This window comes from Melospiza georgiana, chromosome 14, assembly GCF_028018845.1.
Source record: "Melospiza georgiana isolate bMelGeo1 chromosome 14, bMelGeo1.pri, whole genome shotgun sequence".
Taxonomy (NCBI): domain Eukaryota; kingdom Metazoa; phylum Chordata; class Aves; order Passeriformes; family Passerellidae; genus Melospiza; species Melospiza georgiana.
Genome location: NC_080443.1, coordinates 19,218,951 through 19,240,483, shown reverse-complemented (window position 1 = coordinate 19,240,483; position 21,533 = coordinate 19,218,951). Strand labels below are relative to the sequence as shown.

The window sequence follows — 21,533 nt, the reverse complement described above, 5'->3', positions numbered from 1 at the left end:
ATCCATCCATCCATCCATCATCCATCCATCCATCCATCCATCCATCCATCCATCCATCCATCATCTATCCATCCATCCATCCATCCATCCATCCATCCATCCATCATCCATCCATCCATCCATCCATCCATCCATCCATCCATCCATCCATCCATCCATCCATCATCCATCCATCCATCCATCCATCCATCCATCCATCATCCATCCATCCATCCATCCATCATCCATCCATCCATCCATCCATCCATCCATCCATCCATCCATCCCCCATCCATCCATCCCCACACCCACACCCAGCTCAGCCAAGTGGTTTCTGGATGATTTTGGGGTGGGGGTTGCATCCCATTTGCAAGTCCAAATCCACCTCTCCCAGTCCCTCTCCCAAACCACCTCGGGCTCAGCCCTGGGACCACCCATGGATCATCCACCACCCTTGGGATGAGCGTTACCCCCATCCTGGTGTGGGATCCAGGCCCTGGGCACCCCCAGCCCACCGTCCCCATGGGTGGCACAAGGAGGGTCCCCGAGCTCCGTTCCCAGAGCAGCCCCCGGTGCCGCCAGCACGTTCTGGGCGCTCTGGGAGCGTCTCCCCCACGCTGCGCTCCCCTCGCGTGTCTTTTGCCATCTGCTGCTGTCATTAAAAAATTAAATTTCCATCTGCTTTCACACTCCCGCCTCTCCCGCCGGCTCCGGTGCCGCCGCTCCCCGGGAAGCATCTCCCCCGGCTCCGGGCCGGGATGGATCCCGATCCTGGTCCCAATCCCGTGGGATGCAGGTGACACTGGTGGGATGCAGGTGACACTGCTGAGTTAATTTTCCTGCTGCTGTTTGCTGAAATGGATCCTTCAGTCCCTCCTGGAGAGGTGGGGACACCAATTTTGCCCCCCAACAGACAGAGGGGGGTGGTGCTGGGCTGTTTTTGGGAGCAAAAATCCTTCCTGGAGAGGTGGGGACACCAATTTTGGCCCCCAAGAAGCACAGGGGGTTGGTGCTGGGGTGTTTTGGGGGGCAAAAATCCTTCCTGGAGAGATGAGGACGCCAATTTTGGCCGCCAACAGGCACAAGGGGTGTTCCTGGGGTGTTTAGTGGTGCTGGGCTGTTTTTGGGGTGCACAACCCGCCCTCCCCGTGCGGACACAGCCAAGCTTGGAGTGCAGAGCCCATGGGGTTTTATTCACCATGGGGAGGATCCCCCTCCCCGTCGCTGCCAGGAAAAGGGACAAGCCCCGATCCCAGGTGTCCAAACCCACCCGTGTGGGTGCCCCGCGTGTCCCTGGCAGCAGCAGCCGTGCCCTGGGGGCTGTGGCTCCATCCCGACGCGGGTGTCCCCGGTGTCCCCTCTCTCAGCAGGGGCTGCAGGGTGAGGGGCCCTCCCCACGGCGGGCCAGCGCGGTGCCCGTGGGCGTGGGCGGCGTGACGATGATGGAGGGCACGTGGAGGTGCTTCTGTGCCGCCCTCGGGGTCCCCTCGCTGCCGTTGCCGCTGCTCACACACATCTTCAGGCCTGGGGAGGGACATTTTGGGGATAAAACAAGGAGATCAGGCGTCAGAATCCTCCAGCTCGCCGCCCTCCTCTGTGCCAACCCTTAACGAGCCACAGCATCCTCACATCTCCTCCCCCATGATCCACCTTGGATTTTTGGGGGGCTTCAGAGGTGGATCCCCCTCCCTCCCTGGACCACCTGCCCAGCCCACCCCTCTTTAGGGGGGAGCAGATCGCTTTAATCTGCTTTTTCTTTTAATCAGGAGAAAAGCCCCGTGTGGCACAGGCGGCATCTAGGGAGGTTTCAGCTCTTCCCAAGCAAGGAAATGCCCGGAGGGGACAGACACTGATATTTTTAATCTCTTTTTAATTAAGGATAAAGCCCTGCCTTATGTAAGGGAGCTGGAAACGAGGGAGGGTCTTTTCTTTTATTCCAGGCTCCGAGCTCATCACAGGGGTCTGGAAGCACGGGGGAGTACTTTGGGGCTTTGTTCTGGATTTGGGGCAGGATTGGGATTCCTTGGCTGCTTCAGTTATCCCTTGTTGGACAGGGGGGGTTGTGAGACCCCAAACCCCCCTGACCACTCCCTCCCAACATCCCTCATGTGGAGAGGGGGCAGAGCTCATTTTTGGGTGATGCATCCAACTCTGTGCCCATCACAAGCAGAATCCCACAGAACGTGGGCTTGGGAAGATGCAAGCCCTGCATCCTGGAGAAGGATCCTCATTAAGCCCCATCCCTAACGAGCCCGAGGGCGATTAGCAGGAGTCAGAGGGATGCAGAGCTAATGGGAGATGCCATATCCAGCCCAGGCCAGCGGCACTAAAAGCTCTGCCCCTGTGCAGACATCCCTGACGCCATTGCCAGCCTGAATCCATTAAGAAAATTCAACTTGGGGAAGAAGCTCCTGGTTGGAGTGTCCCTGGGGAGGGTGGAGCAGCGAGGGATGCTTGGGGCCAGCATCCTCCATCCCAGCCACCCACGTGTCCCTGAGCAGCCTTTCCTGCCTCTGAGCAAAACCCACCTGATTCACTGAACCCATGGGTTCTCCAGAGCAAAAGGTGCGGGGCAAGCACGGGAATGAGAAAACAAAGCTGGGAAAACAAAGCTGGGAAAACAAAGCTGGGAAAGTCCTCTCTGGGGTGATCCAGGCGCAACAGGTGGGACTTGAGAAATTCCGCCACGTTCCCAAACTCCACCCAAACCCGCCCACACCTGAGCCTCCTGTGGGTACAACCACCCCTTCAGGGAGCAGCAGCAGCACCCCAAACCCTGGGCCCAAGCTCACCTTTCAGGCAGGATAACCTGAGCCCCATGTTCTCATCCTCTCAGCGGCATCCGGCCCTCCAGCCCCGCCGCCGGCCCTCGCTGCAGGCGCTGGGGGAGAGAGGGGAGAGAGGCTCAGGGAGGTGATGCTGGGGCAGGCAGGAGCGGGAGCTCGGAGCTCACATCCCTCCCTGCGTGTCTGTGCCCACGGGAGCCACAGGAAACGCGGCTGCTCGCTCGCGAAACCGCCGCTGATGTCACGGCGCCGCGGTGACTCAACCCGGCCCAACGAACGGGGCCCAGGAAGAACTTTTTGGGAGGGTGGAGAAGGAGCTTGGTGCTGGCTGAGTGGTCCCATCCCAGGTTCCCCGCCCCTGAAAGCATTTCGGGATGAGAAGGTTGGGAGCAGGAGGAATTGGGTTGGTTTTAGGTTGTTTCTTGCAGAGAAAACCCCACAATTTCTCTGTTTCCCCTGTGTGATCCCATGCCAGCTTCTCCAGCCCTGAAAATATATCAGGATGAGGAATTGGGTTGGTTCTAGTTGGTTCTTGCAGAGAAAACCCCAAAATTTCTGTTTTCCCCGTGAGGTCCCATCCCAGCTTATCCACCCCTGAAAATATATCAGGATGAGAAGGCTGGGAGCAGGAGGAACTGGGTTGGTTTTAGGTTGGTTCTTGCAGAGAAAACCCCACAATTTCTCTGTTTCCCCTGTGTGATCCCACGACAGCTTCTCCACCCCTGAAAATATTTCAGGATGAGGAATTGGGTTGGTTTTAGGTTGGTTCTGGCAGACAAAACCCCACAATTTCTGTTTCCCCTGTGTGATCCCATCCCATCTTCTCCACCCCTGAAAAATATTTCAGGATGAGGAACTGGGTTGGTTTTAGGTTGGTTCTGGCAGACAAAACCCCAAAATTTCTGTTTCCCCTGTGCAGTCCCATCCCAGCTTCTCCACCCCTGAAAACATTTCATGATGAGGAACTGGGTTGGTTCTAGGTTGTTTCTTGCCGAGAAAACCCCACAATTTCTCTGTTTCCCCTGTGTGATCCCAGAGCTGCCTCCCTCAGGCTGAGACAGAGCAGCTGCTGGGATGCACTGCTGGAATTCACATCCTCCACTGCTCCTCTTGGGCATCCCTGATACCCCCAGAGCTTTTGGATGGGTAATTCCCACCGTGGGACGCCGTCCTTTCAAAATGCTGAAAAATTTCCTGCAAAAAAAAATTCCCTTTATTGGGAAATCTTCACCCCTCCTCCCGCAGCTGCTGGGAAAAGCTCATTGGGATGAGGGTCAGTGACTCATTTTGGCTCTTCCAAGCTCTGGGCCACACAGAGAGCCAAGGAAAGCCTCTCCCCCCGTGCCTGACCTCTGCCTTTCCAAGAACCTCTGAAATGGGTTGGCAGCAGCCCGCAAGGGGAAGTGAAAATTCACTGTCTCTGCTTTTAACTCTGTATTTTTATCAGTTCCCCAGGTGCAGCCTGAGCTGTGACCCAGCCCCACAAGGCTGGGGGAGCGGAGTCCTCGCCAGGACCTCACTTTGCAGCTCTCCTGGAGGCTGCCCAAAGATCAACAAATCTGTTTTGAGGCAAATCCTGTGGGGTTTGGCACCTGTTGGTGGCTCTGGGACAGAGGAGGGTCGTGCTGGGGACACACAGCTCTGTGCACAGGGGGTCTCCATCCTCTGGGATCTGATTCTCTGGGATTTCATCCTCTGGAATCTGATCCTCTGGGGTTTGATCCTCTGGAATCTCATCCTCTGGGATGGGGACACACAACTCTGTGCACAGGGGGTCTCCATCCTCTGGGATCTGATCCTCTGGGATTTCATTCTCTGGAATCTCATCCTCTGGGATCTGATTCTCTGGGATGGGGACACAGCTCTGTGCACAGGGGGTCTCCATCCTCTGGGATCTGATCCTCTGGGGTTTGATCCTCTGGAATCTCGTCCTCTGCAATGGGGACACCTAGATCTGTGCACAAGGGATCTCCATCCTCTGGGATCTGATCTTCTGGGATTTCATCCTCCGGAATCTCATCCTCTGGAATCTCATCCTCTGGGATCTGATTCTCTGGGATGGGGACACCCAGCTCTGTGCACAGGGGATCTCCATCCTCTGGGATCTGATCCTCACGGATGATCCCCCTGTGGCAAACCCTTGCAGAGCACACAGCAGCCCCCTCCCCATGGAGAAGGGCCAGATTCCAGCTCCAGAATTCGGGTGGAGGATTCCCCCTTCCATCACTCCAGCTGGGCTCCCGTGTGCCAACACCTGGCCAAAGGAACGTTTGCATCCCGGCGAGTTCACGCTCCAGAAAGCCCCAGACACTCATGGCAGGTGTCACCGGAGCGGGGACCGAGCTGCCGGGCCGGGGGGGACCCTCAGAGAAAAGGGAAAGGGACAAAGGGACAAAGCCGGGGCGCCGAGGGGGTGGCACTTACCCGGTGCCCGCAGCGGCGATGCCCGCGGTCGCATCCCAGCTCCCGGGTGCCGCAGGCTGGCACGGGGGATGCTGGGCAGGAGGTGCCAGCCGGGCGCCTTTGGGCTTGGCGGGGTTGGTTGGAGCCCGGTGAGTGAGTGAGGAGAGCGGAGCCCCGGCTCCTCCTCCCATCCAGCCCCGCTCCGAGCCCCCGTCCGTGCCCAGCAAAGCCCTTGGGTGATGGGGGAGCGCGGATTTGCTCTCACCCCGCTGCACAAGGCGGCTCAGAGATGAGAGAGAGAGAGGAAGGAGTGCCAGCAAAGCCCCCGGGTGCCCAACATCCCTACGAGCAGCCTGAGGGGTACCAAGTGCCCCAACAGTGCCCACACCCAAGGACAGCAGCATCCCCGAGGCCCTGATGAGCCATCAACCTCTGGGAGCAGCTCCACCCTCCAGGAAGGATCTTTTCCCCTTCCCAGCCCTATGAACAGCCTGAGGGCCACCAAGTGCCCCAACAGTGCCCACACCCAAGGACAGCAGCATCCCCGAGGTCCTGATGAGCCATCAACCTCTGGGAGCAGCTCCACCTTCTCCACCTTCCAGGGAGGCTCTTTTGCCCTTCCCAGCCCCACAGCCTGGCACGGGAAGGGCTCCTCACCGTTCCTGGGGTTGGGTCCCAGCCCGGGGCCAGGCTGTGCCTCCCGAGCAGCCCCTTCTCCTGCAGCAGCAGCAGCAGCCAGAGGCTTTTCCATGCTCTCCCTCCTCTGCAATTAAGAGGCCCCGAGCCTTCCAGGCTCCTTCCAGGCTCCTTTTCAGTGGTTCCAATGCAGGGCACGCCGGCCGCACATTAAACACCCCCGGCTGGGCAAGGCAGGAAGGCAGAAGGGAAAGGAAGGGAAAGGGAAGGAAGGGAAAAGGAGCTCGGAACTTCACCCTGGGATCAGGAGAGAGCCGATCCCAGGGTTTGGGAGGGATCCTGAGGGATCAGAGCCCCACCAAGCCCGGCTGGGATGGGGGTGAAGGGCAGCAAAGGGGTGGTTTTGCTCCACTTTCTGCTGGTTTGGTCCTGCCATGTCTGATGAAAGTCAGAAACCTGGGGAGAGCTGATTTCCTTCCCGATCTGACTCCTCTGATTTGTCAAATAACTGAGATATTGCAGAGCTCCAGGAGAGGGGAGGGTGGCACAGGGCAAGGCTGCAGCTCCAGCTGTGGGCACAGTCCTGGGCAGAGATGTTTGGAACCCACAGCTCCCTTTTTCCCCACAGAAAACTGACAAATTATTTGGTTTATGTGGATTTTTTTCCACCTGTTCACCTGCAAAGTCTAAGACTTAGAGACAAATCCTGAAGCAGAGCCTGGCAAACTTAATCTTTCAAGATCCCATCCCAAACTCAGAGCAGGCAACATCCCATGGAGCCAGGGATTGCTCCCTGGCAGCACAAATCCAGTCAGAGCAGCACAAATCCTGCCTCCACCTCGAGCTGTTTTACTGCCTGTCCCCAAAACAACCTGTTTGCTGCTGCTGGGTGAGAACAAACGGCCCCAAACCCACGAGGGCTGGAATTAGCCTGGCCTGGAGCAGCAGTTGTTGCTACAACAGTGACAAAAAGCAATTGTCTTGCTGCAGCAGGGATAGGAAACATAAACACCAGGCTGCTAAAATACCTGTGGTTAGCTCTGCGGGCACAGCACAGCTCCAGCTGCTCTGCTGACACCTGATAGGAACAAACACAGCGTCAAACACCCCTTCCTGCCCTCCCCAGGGCTGGTGAACAAAGCAAAAAAACCTTTGTGAAGGTTTATAAAGTGGGGGTTGTCCACCTTGAGGTGACTGGGAATGGCCTGGAGCCCGTCTGGTGTGGGGTCCTGGTCACTGCTGGATGAGCAGGGTTGGGGAGAGCTGAGTGCCAGTGGGCTCAGCACCTCCCTTCCAGGAGCTCCTGGTTCCTGTCACAAGGCTCTGAGCTGTGACCTGCTGAGCATCGAGTCAGGGCGAGTGGCCAAAGCCCACCAGGAGCCAGCTGGAAGGGGAAGAAGAGGATGGGCTCAGGGGGTGGGTGGGTATGGAGGGAAGATTGTCCTTGCAGGGCTGGCCAGAGCCTGGCTGTGCCCTGAGGTGCTCACTGGCTGTGCCCTGAGGTGCTCACTGGCTGCTCTCCAGTCCTGCCTGTGTCCCTTTGATACTGGGTGCTCCTCTCCCCTCCTGCTCCGTCCTGGCCAGGGGCTGAAGCCCTGCTGGGGGATGAGGATGGAGGGCAGCCTCCCAAATCCCCTCTGGGGGGAAGGAAGGGCAGGGAGAACTGCTGCTGCTTCCCAGGCGCCAGCGGAACCGCAGGGACAAGGGACGCCTTGTGCAAGCATTGGCCACGAGAAAAGCTTTGGCTGGAGAGCCCGGAGCTGCTGGCTGCCTTCAGGAGCTGCTCTGCAAACACCAGCTGGGCTCTCCTTCCAGCAGGGAGGGGGAGGAAGCAGCTTTCTGGGTCACAGAGTGTGAGCCAGGGTGTGCTAACGCAGGTGACACGTCACCCCCGTGCTAACGGAGCAGCGAGGCCACCTGTCCCCTCCTGCCCCCGGCCCTTCTGGGAGAGAAGGGGCTGCTCCCAGCCTGGCTCTGGGGCTGCCCCAGAAAGGGGCTCCTGAAGGGTCCTTGCCAGAGCTGGAAGTGGCAACCAGTGCTAGGAGTGGAGAAGAAATTCCCACCCAGAGATCCAGAGTCACCGGGTCTGGCGAGCAGCACCCGGAGGGGATGCCAGGCATGGGGAGGGAGGGAAGGAGGGAGGAGGAGGATGTCACGAGGAGGCAGCTGAAGATGCAGGCTCTGGGGGAGCTGGAGCAGCTCCAGCTCTCCCCAAGCACGGGCTCTTGGCAGGACCAGCAGAGCAAGACAGCAGCAGGAACCGCGTGGGCTGGAAAAACCCCCGGAGAAAACCCAGCGGGATGGGGCAGGAGAGGGGGTCAGGAGGGAAGGGGGAGCGAGGACATACCTGAGGCACAGAGCTCCTGCATCCAGGACAAAGCACCTCTCCCCCAGCATGGATCCAGCCGGGAACAGGCCACGCTGGGAATTGGCTTAGGGACCTGGCCGCGGCTGCCGCGCTTCCCGGCTCGCTGAGCTCCGGGTTAATCTGGGCCCAGCTTTCCCTTTTATCCCCTGCTGCTACAACCTCGATAGAGTTTTTCAATTAGGTCCATCTCTTAAGCTCCAGGGTGCATTTCTAGGAAGGGCGGCGGCGTTCTGCCTGGCCTGGCCGTGCGCAGAGCTGTGCCTGGCACGGGTCCTGCCCGCATCCCGCTGGAGCTGCAGCCCAGCAGCCCTGCCTGGAACACTCTGGAGTGAGCCCTCGCCCCCAGGGCACCTACCGGCTGTTCCTAAGGGCAGAATTCCCTGATTCCCTCATCCCAGCTCCGGCAGGATGGAAGTGCCACAGGCAGGAGCGCTGTCCCCCCTGCCAGCTGCGTCCCCGTGTCCGTCCTCTGCTCTGGAAACCAAGAGGAAGGGATGCAGCCGAGGCAGGGATGCAGCCGAGGCAGGGATGCAGCTGAGGGAGGGATGCAGCTGGGGTGCACTTTCGAAGGAGAAGGCTGGGTGAAAATGTGGTCTAAAAGCGACAGTGAAAAAAATAAAAGAGGGAAATCGATAAAGCCCTCAGCGGCTCCTTGGGCACACAGAGAGCGCTGCCGGCTGCGGGAGGGCTGGCTCGGGGCTCAGGGGGCTGCGCTGCAGGATTGGGGTGTGTGGAGGTGCTCAAGTGCAGCTGGGAATAGCAGAGCCTGGGCAGGATGGGAGGGGAGCAGCCCCGCAGGGACCCCAGCCCGGCTCCAGGAGCTGAATTCCTCCCGAACGAGCAGCAGAGCTCACGGACCGAGCACTTTTCCCCTCGAGGCCATTTTCCAGGCTGCACTCAGCCGCAAGCCCACCCCGCTAACAGCCTCCTCCATTAGCATCAGCGCGGCTCTCCCTGGCAGTGCCCTCCTCCTCCTCCTCCTCCTCCTCCTCCGGCATCTCCCGCCCGGAGTGCAGCGGTCAGGCCGGGAGCCAGGGAGCAGAGCCCGGGCACTGCTCCTGCATCTGTCACCGTCACCTCGCCTCGCCTGCCACTCGCTGCAGGAATTCCTGGGGGCAGGGGGCTCCTCCTCACGGCTGGGGTGGGCTCTGCACATCTGCACATCTGTCTGCTGCTGGCTCCAGCTGTGCCAGGCCATCTCTGAACCGCTCACCTGCTCCTGTATCGGCTCCAAGAGCTGGAGCTGTTACATCTCTGCTGGCTTTCCTCGGGGAGGGAACATCCCAGGAGCAGATGGGGAGAGGGGAAATGCCAGCAGCAGGCTGCTTTGCTTGCTGGATGGGGGAAAATTTCCCCAGACCCTTGTATGGACACACAGAGTGATGAGCTCAGGGAAAACGGGAGCAGGGAGCATTCCCTGGGAGCAGGGACCTCACTTGTGAGTGCCCCAGAGCAGCTGCTCAGGGATTCTGGGGCTCCTGACACCCACCTGCCTGTGGGGATGTTTGTCACTGCTCTGGAAAATTGGGCTGAGCGGGGAAAAGAGAATCCCACAGGCTGGGAGAGCTGGGGGTGCTCACATGGGGAAGAGAAGGCTCCAGGGAGAGCTCAGACCCTGTAGGGCCTGAAGGGGATCCAGGAGAGCTGGAGAGGGACAAGGGATGGAGGGACAGGACACAGGGAATGCCAGGAGTGGATTTAGATGGGATTTTGGGAAGGAATTCTTCCCCGTGAGGGTGGGGAGACCCTGGCACAGGTGCCCACAGCAGCTGTGGCTGCCCCTGGATCCCTGGCAGTGCCCAAAGCCAGTTTTCCACTCCAGGGCTTGGAGCAACCTGGGACAGTGGAAGGTGTCCCTGCCCATGGCAGTAGATGGAACGAGATGATTTTAAGATCTTTTCCCACCCAAACTATTCAGGGATTCTTTTTTCCAAGTGCTTCAGGCTGTGTGGATGAGGTAAAAAGTTAGGAGTTAAAACATCTGGGCAGGTAAATGCCAAATCTCCAAATTTTGGTGGATAGGGAGAAGAATAGTTAATCCTGGAAGTTAAGTACTAACAAACCAAAAAAGAGTAGGACACACATTCCCAGTGCTGCCTTCCCACTCTCAGCAAGAGATGCCTTCCCCAAGATTTCCTCCCCCTGAAGTTTTAAAAGGAATTACCTTGAATTCCTGCCCTGAATGCAGAGGATCCCCCAGCCAGGAAAGCAGCATTTGCCCGGGGCACATCAGCAGGAGAGGGAACACAGCCTGCCCTGAGCCCTGCAGCTTCCTCATTCTTCCAGGAGAGCCACGGTGGCTGCCTGGATTTATGGAATTGCTGCTTTTGTCCAGCCTTCAATGCAAATAGGCCAGGGGAGATAAGATCTGCAGGTTTGTCCTCTTTGCTTAAAGCCAGCCTGGGCTTCTGCTGGTGGCAAAAAATCCTCGTTTGAAAGCGAAGAGATTTAAAAAAGGGGAAGACAAAGCACTGAAAGCTGCTCCCCTTCCAGCAGTGTGTCCCAGGTTAGTCACAGGGAATATTCCAGCAGGTTACACACTGAGGAGACAAACTGCCTAACAGGGGAGCAGGATTAGCCTGAATTTGCATATTTATGATCAAAGCTTGATTAGGAGATGCTGTTACGAAGAACAAGAAACACATTTCCTGTGACTCAGGAGACCCAGCAGCTCCTTCTGACAACCCCACACGAGGAATCTGCCTAAGATAAGGATCTGCCTCTGCAACAATACCTCGGATTTCGCTGGCTGTTTGTTCAAAGTCCTCTTCCTGCAGCCTGGGTGCTTTGCATTCTGCTCCAGGGAAATCTTTTCCTACAGATATGGAGTGGAGCAGCCACTGGAATGTGTTATCTCACTGGTTTGGGGAGCTAAATACTTGTTTTCAGTCAACAAGTGAAAACATTTCCCTCTCCTGCAGGCCTGACTCAGCCTAGGGAAGGTTCTTGACTCGGTGCCAAGCTCTTTGGTAATCACAGCTCACCCTGCACAGCAGGGAGATAAAAACCAAAGTGCCCAAAGCTTCCTCTCCTCCCTCCAACTCACCCCATGGCCCCGAGGAATCATCTCACCTGGAGTGAACTCCACAGCCTGGGGGCATCCAGGGTCTATTCCCTGCTGCAAATGGGATTTTAGCCTTGCCCCATCCCTCTCAACAAACAGGAGGAAAACTTGGGCTTATTGACTCAAAATCCTGAGGTTCTGACAATTCCATTTTCAAATAGGTCCAGGTTGGATGGGGCTTGGAGCACCTGCTCATGGGGAAGGTGTCCCTGCCCATGGAATGAGATGATCTTTGAGTCCCTTCCAGCCCAAATTTTGCTATGATTTCAACACTAAGATTGGAGACAGGCAGAGATTTTGTGGATATTTGAATCTTCTTGTAACAACGTTTCTGGGCAGGAAGGGAAGGAAATCCGGAGGAATTGTTGCAGGTTGAGGCTGTGTTTAACTAGTTAGAAGAGAGGCAACAAAGAGTTTTCTAGGCTGGTATAAAGCTGCATTGTCCAGGAAACTTCTCCTTGGAAATGAATATTAATGGGACGGACAAGGCAAGCTGAACAAGGCTGTACCCAGGCTCCCTGATTCCATGTACTTGGATGATGTGGAAAACAAGATCTGTGATTAACTCCCCCCACAAATACAAGAAATTAATAAAGTATTTCACTGTAGACTCCAACTGCAGATTCAAACTCAGCAGTGTGCTTCCAGTCCTTTTTATAAATCATTTACTTTGCGTTTAACACATTCAAGCAGTAACTGTGCTTGCCAAGCCCATGGAGAGCAGGAATCACCAGATTATCTGGAAATACTGTTTTAAAACTCTCTGTCATGCTAAAGCACTGCAAAACAGGTGACACATGAGCATGGAACATCCTCAGCAGTTTGCATTTTACTGTGCCAAGAGAGTTACAATTCCAACCCAGGCCAGAAAAAAACATTCACCTCCCATATGATCTATTTGCCCTTAACATCTCTCACCTGAGGACAGGATTGATTATTTTTTTTTTTTTTTGGAAAGGTATTTCCAGAAATCGTTAAAAAGTAACCACTCTAAAGATTAGAAAAGCTGAAAAACTTTGGAATAGGAACAGTGGGGGCCAAGCAGAAGCAGTTCTGCTTTCCAAGGAATAGCAACATTCACTACAAGTGGGATGGTGTCCACGAGGACAGCTGGGAGTGACAGCTGGCAGCTCTTCCAGGGAATGTCACCACCAACATCATCCCGTGGCTTTACGGACACAGCACCGCGCCACGGACACGCCACTCCTCTTTAATCAGTCAGCTTTCCACACAAGGTACTGAATATGAATTCTATTTACATTCAAAAATAGCATTTTTCTCTCCTCAGTACAGAGCGGGAATGCCCATGGATTAGTCAGGAGGATCCCTCCTAGCACAGGTGCAGCACAGCTTTGTTGATCTCGGGGTTTGTCCAGTCGTTGCGGATGTCGTCCAGGTGATTATCGAAATCCACCAGGGTCTCGTAGGATTTGCTGTCCAGCAGGGAGGCAGCGATGCGCTGGGCTTCGGTCCAGTCTTCACAGAAGTCACTAGGATGGAAAAGAAGCAGGCAGCAGTTGGAATCTTGGATGCTGAGAATTTTCAACTTTCTGTGCTTACAAGAGAACGCTGCATTTGACCCGAGGCTGTGGAACAGGGTTCCAAAATTAACTGGTAGTACTGGGTGTGGAGTTGGTGAGAAGCGTGTAACAGCACAGGATAGAAAACTTAAAAAGTTTGGGGTTTTAGAATATAGAAATAAATATGAAATGAGATGGAGGTTTTAGGGTGGAGGCTGGTTGTTCCTCTTTACCTTCTTCCTTCTTCATGGGTTGGGTGATATTTTGTAATTGGGCAGAAAAGTCCGCATTGAGGGCTTTGAGGGATCGGTTATTTAAGTTTTCTACCCTGTGCTATCAGTATTAGCAATAGAAATAAATACAAAGCAAGATGGAAGTTTTAGGGTGGAGGCTGGTTGTTCCTCTTTACCTTCTTCTTCCTTCTTCTTCATGGGTTTGGGTGGCATTTTGTAATTGGACAGAAAAGTCCACATTGCAGACTTCAAGTGATCAGTTATTGGCTTTGAGGGATCAGTTATTTAAGTTTTCTACCCTGTGCTATCAGTAATAGAACAGGGTAGAAAACTTAAAGTTTGGGGTTTTAGAATACAGAAATAAATATGAAGCAAGATGGAGGTTTTGGGATGGAGGCTGGTTGTTCTTTACCTTCTTCTTCCTCCTTCCTCATGGGTTTGGGTGATGTTTTGTAATTGGACAGGAAAGTCCACACTGCAGGGTTTGAGGGATCAGTTATTGGGTTAAAAGGGAAAATAATTTAGGTGTCAGTTCTTAACTGGATAGTTTAGTTTTAAAGACCTTGTAACAAGAGATACTTGGCCATTTTGTGCCTTGCTAATGAAAAGCTGCAGAACTCATGGTTGTGAGACTATTTTGCTGATAAGAAATAATAAACACCTGAGTCTGAACATGAACTGTCATCTCAAGTGCCTTCAATCCAGACCCAGGGAAATCAATAGGAGACACCCCAGAAAAACTCCGAATTAAGCCAGGCTGCAGTGCCCTCACAAGGACAGCCAGTTTTTCCCCACAGCCCGTGGAATTCCTGGCTCACTCACACGTGGGGGTCCTTGCACCTCCACTTGTTCTCGTGCAGCTCGTACACGTGGATGGCAGGCTCCACACACTCCATGGTGAACTTGGTGTTGTCAACCTGGGGTGGGACACGGAAACAGCACCTCAGTCTCCTCCTCAGCATCCCAAGAGAGGAAATAAACCCAAAATCAGTTTATAAAAACAGGGAATCTTACACCCACCCACTGTTTTACCCTCCAGCTGCCAAAGGTAAGCTGCCAATATCCTCTGTCACAGCAGTGAGGAGGCAAAGCCCTGTTTGTGACATTAAATATAAGAATTTAAGTTGCAGGAGGTGGGCTGGAGCCAGAAATTGCTGCCTGAACATGTAGATAAAGCCTCAAGTTCTTCTGAGGTGGCAGAGAGCTCACCACAGTCTCTCTGTGGATTTACACTGTACTTCACTGCTCATTGCATCTCCTCCCCAGAGCATTCTGGAGGGGAAGAGAAACTGAATTCCTCATGAAAGCAGCCAGAGAACTGCATTTCCCTGCTCCAGCAGCAGGGTCAGCACACACAGGGGCTGAGGGGAAGGAAGTTTTTACCATGATGAGCGCGGTGTCCGTGAAACCCTCGGCAATCCGGGAGGCCACTTTCTCTGCAACCTGGTTTGGGCTGGAGCACAAAGGAAAAGGAACTGAGTGATGGGAGCCACCAGTTTCAGCTGAAAGCAGCAGGAAATGAGCTCAGGGAGATGTGAGAGTGACTCTGGGTGCTTGCAAACAGGAACAAGATAAAGGAGCTGATGGCACAGCTGATAGAAGGCAGCTCAGCTGGGTTTAGGAATGGCTTTGGAATGACATGGAATCAACATTTGGTGGCCTCCTGTCTTCTTCCCCCAGACCAAAGACTCTGCCCTGGCAGGCATTTAAAACAGAAACTGAGTTTTCTCCCCAGTCTGCACTGAAAACCTGTCCAAAATCAGATAACCTGTGACAACCTTCACCACATTTCAAAGGTGACAATCTCTATGTGGTGCCACTTCATGTGGTGCCATTGACAATCTCTGTGTGTTGCCAGTTATCTTCAGAAATCAAGCTGAACTTTCAAAAAACCACCAGGCCTGTGACATTCTCTCAAACCTCAAAGAGAAAAAAATTGTAACTTCTTTAAAATGTGTGCAGCAGATTTATAAGGAAATGACAAATAATGCTTTTATCCCCAACAGACACCTTAGAAAATACTAGTGTTGCTTAAAAAACATAATGAAGTCTGAATAGACATTAAGAAATAACCGGAATCAGAGCATCATGGAATGGTTTGGGTTGGGAGGGACCTTAAAGATCCTCTCATTCCATCCCCTGCCATGGATGGGACATTTTCCACCATCCCAGGTTGCTCCACACCCCATCCAACCTTGGACACTTCCAGGAATGGGGCATAATACTTTGAACAAGTTACTCTTATTCTAATTAGTCCCAATCCTGGATTTGTCCAACAGATAGAGGGGAAAATATGGAATACACAGATCTAAAATTAAACTGTGGCTCCACAGGAAGGTTCCTTATTGTTTAGTGAGTAATCTGAGTCAGCCAGCAGGGAAAAAAAATGACTAATCCTGAGGGAAAGAAGTGATAAATAAGAGCTATCACTGCCTGACTGACATAATTTTCCACTTCTTTACCACGTAAAAAACTGCTCTGAAAAAACTCAGCGACGATGAAGAAATTTAGAAAGAATCAGGTCACTCCTGACTTTCCATAAGAACCTGGGAGTTGTCAGACTTTCCAAGATCCATACTGCACGAGCAAACACTCTGCAGATTTTGGCTTTTTCCCTGACAACTGCAATTCAAGAAGCTGGCACTGGTTCAAAGAGTGGCCTTTTATAGCAGCCACGGGAGGAGAGCAGGGACTGTGCAAAGCCAGGACTTTCTGCACCTGACCAAAGGCCACATCCCGCAGCCCCACGGAGACAATGTGGAAGCAGCTGACAGTTGTCAGAGTGAATCACACACGCCTGATTTATGGGGATGATTGCTGCTGGCAGAGTCCAAGGTACGAGCTAAAAGAGCAAACAGAAGGAAATATTGGCCCAACACACCTGGCATCTTTCACGCGTTCGTTCGCCTGGTAATATCCAGCTATCACGTAGCTGTTCTCCTTGCACCAGGAATCAATCTGGAAAAGCAATGGCAACAATGAATCCTAGGGGAAAAAAAAAACCCTCCAGGATCAAGAAAAAATAAAAATAAAGCAACCCAGGATGAAGGAAATCTCATGGCTGTCCTGTAAATAAAGCAGTGCTGCTCCATCTCTGCCACGGGGTTCTTGAAATAAATCCATATTTCTGTCTGCTTGTGGGAGTGCTCACAGTTGGGCTGATGGAGCTGGGATGGAGAAACCCAACAGAGCATTTGGAGGATGATGGGAAGCATTAACCAAATGGAGCAAGAGAGCAAGGAGCTGTCTCAGTCAAAGCCTGGCCTAAATCCCAGTGACAGGACAATTAAACTCAGCCTGGAGAGGCTTTGGGGCTCACCCACCAAGGGCTGGGACAATTTTCTGGCAGTGTTCACCTGCCAAGGCAGTTCAGAGAATGCTGCCCTGCCCTTGCAGAAAGGTTTTATCTCTAATGTCCCATTTCTAGGGGAAAATGCCACCATTTGGGGCCTTCAGTAGAAAATCAAAGCTGGAGGTGAAAGGTGAATGTGAGGCAGAAGTTTGTCCCATTTAGCAGCTTTTCAAGGGAGATAAAATTGTTTTGCATTGAGAGTTCTTCCTCATTTAACCTTTCTATATAAATGCTTAACCAAATGTACTTCTGGCATATAATTTAGACAAATTTTCATTTACACTTAGGTAGTTTTGTTGGTTGTTGCTTTTTAATTAAATAAATTGAAACACTGCTATTCTTGCTGCTTTAAACTGGAGCTGGATTCCTCCTGCTGAGTCTGACTTTGAAAATATCTCTCTATATATAAATACATGGTATCTATATATATATATGATGCTTTTTATTAGAATTGAGGGTATCAAGTCAGCAAAATACAAAGACAGAAGGGGAGGAAGCAGCTCGAATTTTCCTTTGCAGTCCCTAGAGAGCACGGCCTCAAAAAACCCTGCCCAGCTCTATTAAAAAGGCCTCCAAAAATACATCTGGTGCTGACCTGTGGCATCCTGGGAGTCAAATCAATCTCATTTTCAGCAATAATTATTGTATTAGGCTGCAGAACCAACCAAACAAAGCAGCCATGTGAATAATCCAAGGGATGACACGGATTTAAGTGATAGAAAAAAAAAAAAAAAGCAGTGCAGCCCTGCAAGAGCTGCTGTTTCAATTCCAAACCCATTTTGAGGGCTTAGGACTCTGGTTTTAATTGTTAGTGGTTTGAAAGCTTGGCATTAGAGCCAGCAGCCCGGGCAGTAAAATTAATAATAATAATTATTAAAAAAATAAAAACCCAACTCCATCCATTTAAAAATTAAAAACCGCAGTCCTAAATCCATTTTTGCTCCCTACCAAAAATTGTCTTGAAAAGAAAGAAGAGAATGATTTTAAGTTCTCACTTTCCTAACTGGTAATTAAAAATTGCTGCTGCATAAAACAAATGGGGGAGGAAAAAAAATCAATCTCATTTTGGAATGAAAGCTATTTCAAGCTGTAATTTCCAAGCCCAGCACCGATCACACAGCAATTAGCTCCTGTTAGAAATATTAGAAATATTTTTAGTGTTAGAAATATTTTTAATGGTAGAAATAGTTTCAATGTTAGAAATATATTTAGGATTAGGAATATTTAAAATGTTGGAAATATTTTTAATGTTAAGAAATATTTTTAATGTTAGAAATATTTTTAATGGTAGAAATATTTTTAATGTTAAGAAATATTTTTAATGGTAGAAATATTTTTAATATTAGAAATATTTTTAGTCACATCCAGTCCTGCCAAGGAAAATTCCAAAGTGGCTTTGGTTTGCTGCAGCCAGCAGGGCTGGAAAACCCTGGGAGGAGGAGGAGGAAAATGAGGAGGAGGAGGAGCTGAGTGCCGTTCCAGGAGAGGGAAGTGCTGCTCGGTTTCTCCTTTTTGGAGCTGTGCTTGTAAAACCACATCAATTAGCAGAGAAATTCAGAGGCTCGAGTGCAACTTAATTCACTTTTCCTTCATGACTCTGGCTTGGGCAAGGATCTCAGAGTGCAAATGAAACACAGGAGCTGCTGTGTTTGGACTGGAGCTCCCAGTCTGGGGAAACCAGAGGATGCTGGAATGTCCTGAGCTGGGAGGGACCCTCAAGGATCATCAATCCAACACCCCAAAATCTCTCCCTGTGCCTGGCAGTGCTGTCCAAACGCTCCTGGAGCTCAGGGACCTCGGGAATGTGAACATTCCCTGGGGAATTCAGTGCCCAACCACCCTCTGGAGGTGCTGTTTGGGGTTTATTCGTTCCCCCTAAAGTTTGAGGAGGCAAAGCCTTAAAGTTTGGAAGTCCCTCCTCTATTTTCTATATTTTTGCTCCCATCCCATTCTGGGATGACTCAGGGCAGGGGAAGAGGAGGTGGAACTTGTTGGGTTGGTTCTAAACCCCTCCCACAGGACCACCCTGACCAAAAATCAGCAATAACTGAGCTTGGAAAGAAGCAGATCCCACCAAATCCTGCTACAGCTCTGAAATCCTTTAGGAGTGAAGCTGCTTTGTTACAAAAATGGAGTTTAAGCACCCTGATCTCCCTGATTTATTCTGGGTCTACACGCCAGCTCGTACAGAAGATGTGGAGGCACCTCTTCCAACCTTTTCCATGAGAAAATCTAATTTTCACAGCTGCTCTGGCAGGATTTACTGACACCTTTGCCTTTGTTTAAACCCAGAACAGCAGCAAAAGGCTCTGGGCTCATGTAAAATTCTGTTTTTCAAAAGATCACAGCAGTGGCTGTGAACCACACAGAACCCTAATTATGGTGGGGAACACCAAGAGTTTCCAATCTTTAACTTTTTGTACTAAAAACTGGGAGTAAATAAGTCAAATCCTGCCATTGCTTTGGCTCTGGGATAATTTTCTTCCTGCAGATGTTGCAAGAAACAGGATTTATTTCCTAATAATCTGATCCTGCTGCAAGAGCTACACAAAAAAGCTGCACTGAAGGCCTAAAGTTTACCAAAATTCAGTGCCACAAACCCTGTGGAAAGACATTTAATCCTGATTTAATGAAAACACACAGTGCTCTGCTGCTCCCACACTGCTGTGAATATATTTAAAATGATAAATTTGGGTGTTTAATGGTAAAACTAACTGGTCAGGGCTCAGGCTCAGCCCCTGTCCTGTGCCTCTGGCTGCATTTCATCATTTCCAGGCTCCACAAAGATGTCAACACTGCCATGGCATCATCTCAGCTGCAGAAAACTGGAATTTCTTTCTGAGTTACTGGAATTTGTTTCCAAATGAAATCTTTACTGGGAAGAAAAACACTGAGGAAAACATTAATCAAGAGTCTGGAGGAACCATAAATTTGTTCTTTGTAATAATATTAAGAAGAGATGGATATTCTTTTGCTGACAAATATGGGAGCAACCAGAAACTTACTCTTTTTAATGGTGTCAAAAAGGGATGGATCTTCTTTTGCTCACAATCATGGGATGGTTTGGGTTGGAGGGGCTCATCCTATTCCATCATCCACTGTCCCAGGGTGCTCCCAGCCCCGTCCAGCCTGGCCTTGGGCACTGGCTGGGATCCAGGGGCAGCCACAGCTGCTCTGGGCACCCTGTGCCAGGGTCTCCCCACCCTCATGGGGAACAATTCCTGCCCAAAATCCCATCTAAATCCACTCTCTGGCAGTGGCAGCCATTCCCTGTGTCCTGTCCCTCCATCCTTGTCCCCAGTTCCTCTCCAGCTCTCCTGGAGCCCCTTTAGGGGCTCTGAGCTCTCCCTGGATCCTTCTCCTCTCCCTGTGAACACCCCTATCTCTCCCACCACAATTCCCCCAATTTTTGGACCATTTCCCCACCGTGCCCTAACCAGCACCCCCCAAACCCCTTCCAGCACCCCTCTCCACACCCCACACCCCTGCGGGATCACCTCACCAGGGTCAGGGCCACCTCCAGCATGGGGGCGAGCGCCAGCGTGCCGTGGAAGAGCGGGATGCAATCCACGAACAGCGCGGGCTGCGCCGGCCGCGGCGCCGGCGGCCGCTCGGCCACCAGCAGCCCATTGACGGCGCAGTGCGGGTACTTGGCGCCGTGCAGCACCATCTTGCAGTAAGCCTGGGTGGTCAGCTTCATGGTGCCGAGCCCCGGCCCCGGTACGGCCCGGTACGGCCCGGTTCGGCCCGGTTCGGCCCGGTTCGGCCCGGCGCGGCCCCGCTGCCCGCCCTGCGCCGCTCCCCTCCCGCCGCACAGCGCCGCCGGCTGTCGGCAAGCGCCGCCAAGCGCGGCCGGCTTTGCGACAGTGATTTTGAGGGGATTTTGGGGGATTTGGGAGAATTTGGGGTGTGGAGAGGATGCTGAAAATGCGAGAGGGTCCCAAAAGTCTGTGGGGTGTGGGGTGAGCGGGGTGAGGGGCGCGGAGAGCGGGAGGGATGGGGGAGATCGGTGCCGGCGGTGCTGCGGGACCGCACCGGGGAAAGCTCTTGGATCGTGGAGTGGGAAAAAACCTCTGGGAAAAGATCTCTGGGATCATCGTGTGGGAAAAACATCTGGAAAAGATCTCTGGGATCATCATGTGGGAAAAACTTCTGGGAAAAGATCTCTGGAATCATCGTGTGGGAAAAACCTCTGGGAAAAGATCTCTGGGATCATCATGTGGGAAAAACCTCTGGGAAAAGATCTCTGGAATCATCGTGTGGGAAAAACCTCTGGGAAAAGATCTCTGGAATCATCGTGTGGGAAAAACCTCTGGGAAAAGATCTCAGGGATTGTCGGATTGGAAAAGATCTCTGGGATCATATGGTTGGAAAAGATCTCTAGGATTGTGGGGTGGGAAAAACCTCTGGGATCATCATGTAGGAAAAACCTCCGGGAAAAGATCTCTGAGATCGTTGTGTAGGGAAAACCTGTGGCATCATCGTGTGGGAAAAGATCTCTGGGATCATCATGTAGGAAAAGATCTCTGGGATTGTCAGGTTGGAAGGGATTTCTGGGATGATCCTGCCCAGCCTGTGGCTCATCACCTCCATGTCATGGTGAATTAGAGGATGGTTCAGATTGGAAGGGCCTTAAAGATCCTCCACTCCCATCCCGACACCTTTCCCTGTCCCAGGCTGCTCCAAGCCTGGCCTTGGGCACTTCCAGGGAAGTGCCTAAATAATAAAGGAAATCCCAAATAATAAAGGAAAAGGGGTTTATGTATAAAAAATTACTTCAGTGATGCCTCAGCCACGTCTGTTCCCAGCTGGCACACGGATCCCCCTCATGGTGCTTTCCCATCCTGTGTTTGAATGGAATTTATGCATCGTATGAGGTGTATGAATATGCAACAGGCTGTTGCTTTTAAGCGTTAATCCTTTGTTAACGTGTTTTGTTTTTTTTTTTTCAGGCTTATGCTGCCCAGAAAAATGTACCCAGAAAAATGTCCTAATCCAAATTATCCAAATTATTATTACTCTAATGGTATTCCTATTTTTATAACCATTTTATCACTATTAAACTTTTTAAATTAAAAAAAAAAAATGATTACCGTTTTTCACACCCACCCTCAGACACGCCGGGATTTTGAGAATCCTGGATAAACCTCCAGCCACGGTCCGCCCGCATCCCATCATCCCCCGCGCCGGCC

At 52.1% G+C, this 21,533-nt stretch overlaps 2 protein-coding genes across 5 annotated transcripts; both read right to left on the bottom strand.

The window, feature by feature from the left end:
• Positions 1-1,151: 1,151 nt before the first annotated feature.
• Positions 1,152-8,384, bottom strand: C14H16orf74 (chromosome 14 C16orf74 homolog). Of its 4 annotated transcripts, none has more exons than XM_058034182.1 (4): positions 8,152-8,384; positions 2,772-2,860; positions 2,508-2,591; positions 1,152-1,503 (listed from the first exon to the last, which is right to left on the bottom strand). In XM_058034182.1, exons 2-4 carry the CDS (start codon positions 2,797-2,799, stop codon positions 1,343-1,345), a joined length of 273 nt encoding a protein of 90 aa, XP_057890165.1. In that variant the 5' UTR covers positions 2,800-2,860; positions 8,152-8,384; the 3' UTR covers positions 1,152-1,342. The 4 variants fall into 4 exon arrangements, 3 of the variants coding, with proteins under 3 accessions (XP_057890165.1, XP_057890163.1, XP_057890164.1); XM_058034180.1 differs by lacking the exon at positions 8,152-8,384 and adding an exon at positions 5,826-6,027; XM_058034181.1 differs by lacking the exon at positions 8,152-8,384 and adding an exon at positions 5,190-5,589.
• Positions 8,385-12,047: 3,663 nt separating this feature from the next.
• On the bottom strand, positions 12,048-20,107 carry EMC8 (ER membrane protein complex subunit 8). Its single transcript, XM_058034098.1, has 5 exons — positions 19,844-20,107; positions 15,871-15,947; positions 14,373-14,442; positions 13,812-13,906; positions 12,048-12,726 (listed from the first exon to the last, which is right to left on the bottom strand). The coding sequence occupies exons 1-5, from the start codon at positions 20,039-20,041 to the stop codon at positions 12,567-12,569; spliced, it is 600 nt and encodes a 199-aa protein (XP_057890081.1). The 5' UTR covers positions 20,042-20,107; the 3' UTR covers positions 12,048-12,566.
• Positions 20,108-21,533: the final 1,426 nt, after the last annotated feature.

What these genes read in the sequence shown, in the direction of transcription:
- C14H16orf74 (XM_058034182.1), bottom strand. Translation starts at nt 2,799, where the DNA reads ATGGGGCTCAGGTTATCCTGCCTGAAAG. An exon ending in CAGGTTATCCTGCCTGAAAG is followed by an intron (nt 2,592 to 2,771) that starts GTGAGCTTGGGC and finishes TTGTTTTCCCAG; the next exon opens with CTTTGTTTTCCCAGCTTTGT. An exon ending in CCATGGGTTCAGTGAATCAG is followed by an intron (nt 1,504 to 2,507) that starts GTGGGTTTTGCT and finishes GTCCCTCCCCAG; the next exon opens with GCCTGAAGATGTGTGTGAGC.
- EMC8 (XM_058034098.1), bottom strand. Translation starts at nt 20,041, where the DNA reads ATGAAGCTGACCACCCAGGCTTACTGCAAGATGGTGCTGCACGGCGCC. An exon ending in CGGACACCGCGCTCATCATG is followed by an intron (nt 13,907 to 14,372) that starts GTAAAAACTTCC and finishes GTCCCACCCCAG; the next exon opens with GTTGACAACACCAAGTTCAC. An exon ending in AGGTGCAAGGACCCCCACGT is followed by an intron (nt 12,727 to 13,811) that starts GTGAGTGAGCCA and finishes TTTCCATCCTAG; the next exon opens with TGACTTCTGTGAAGACTGGA.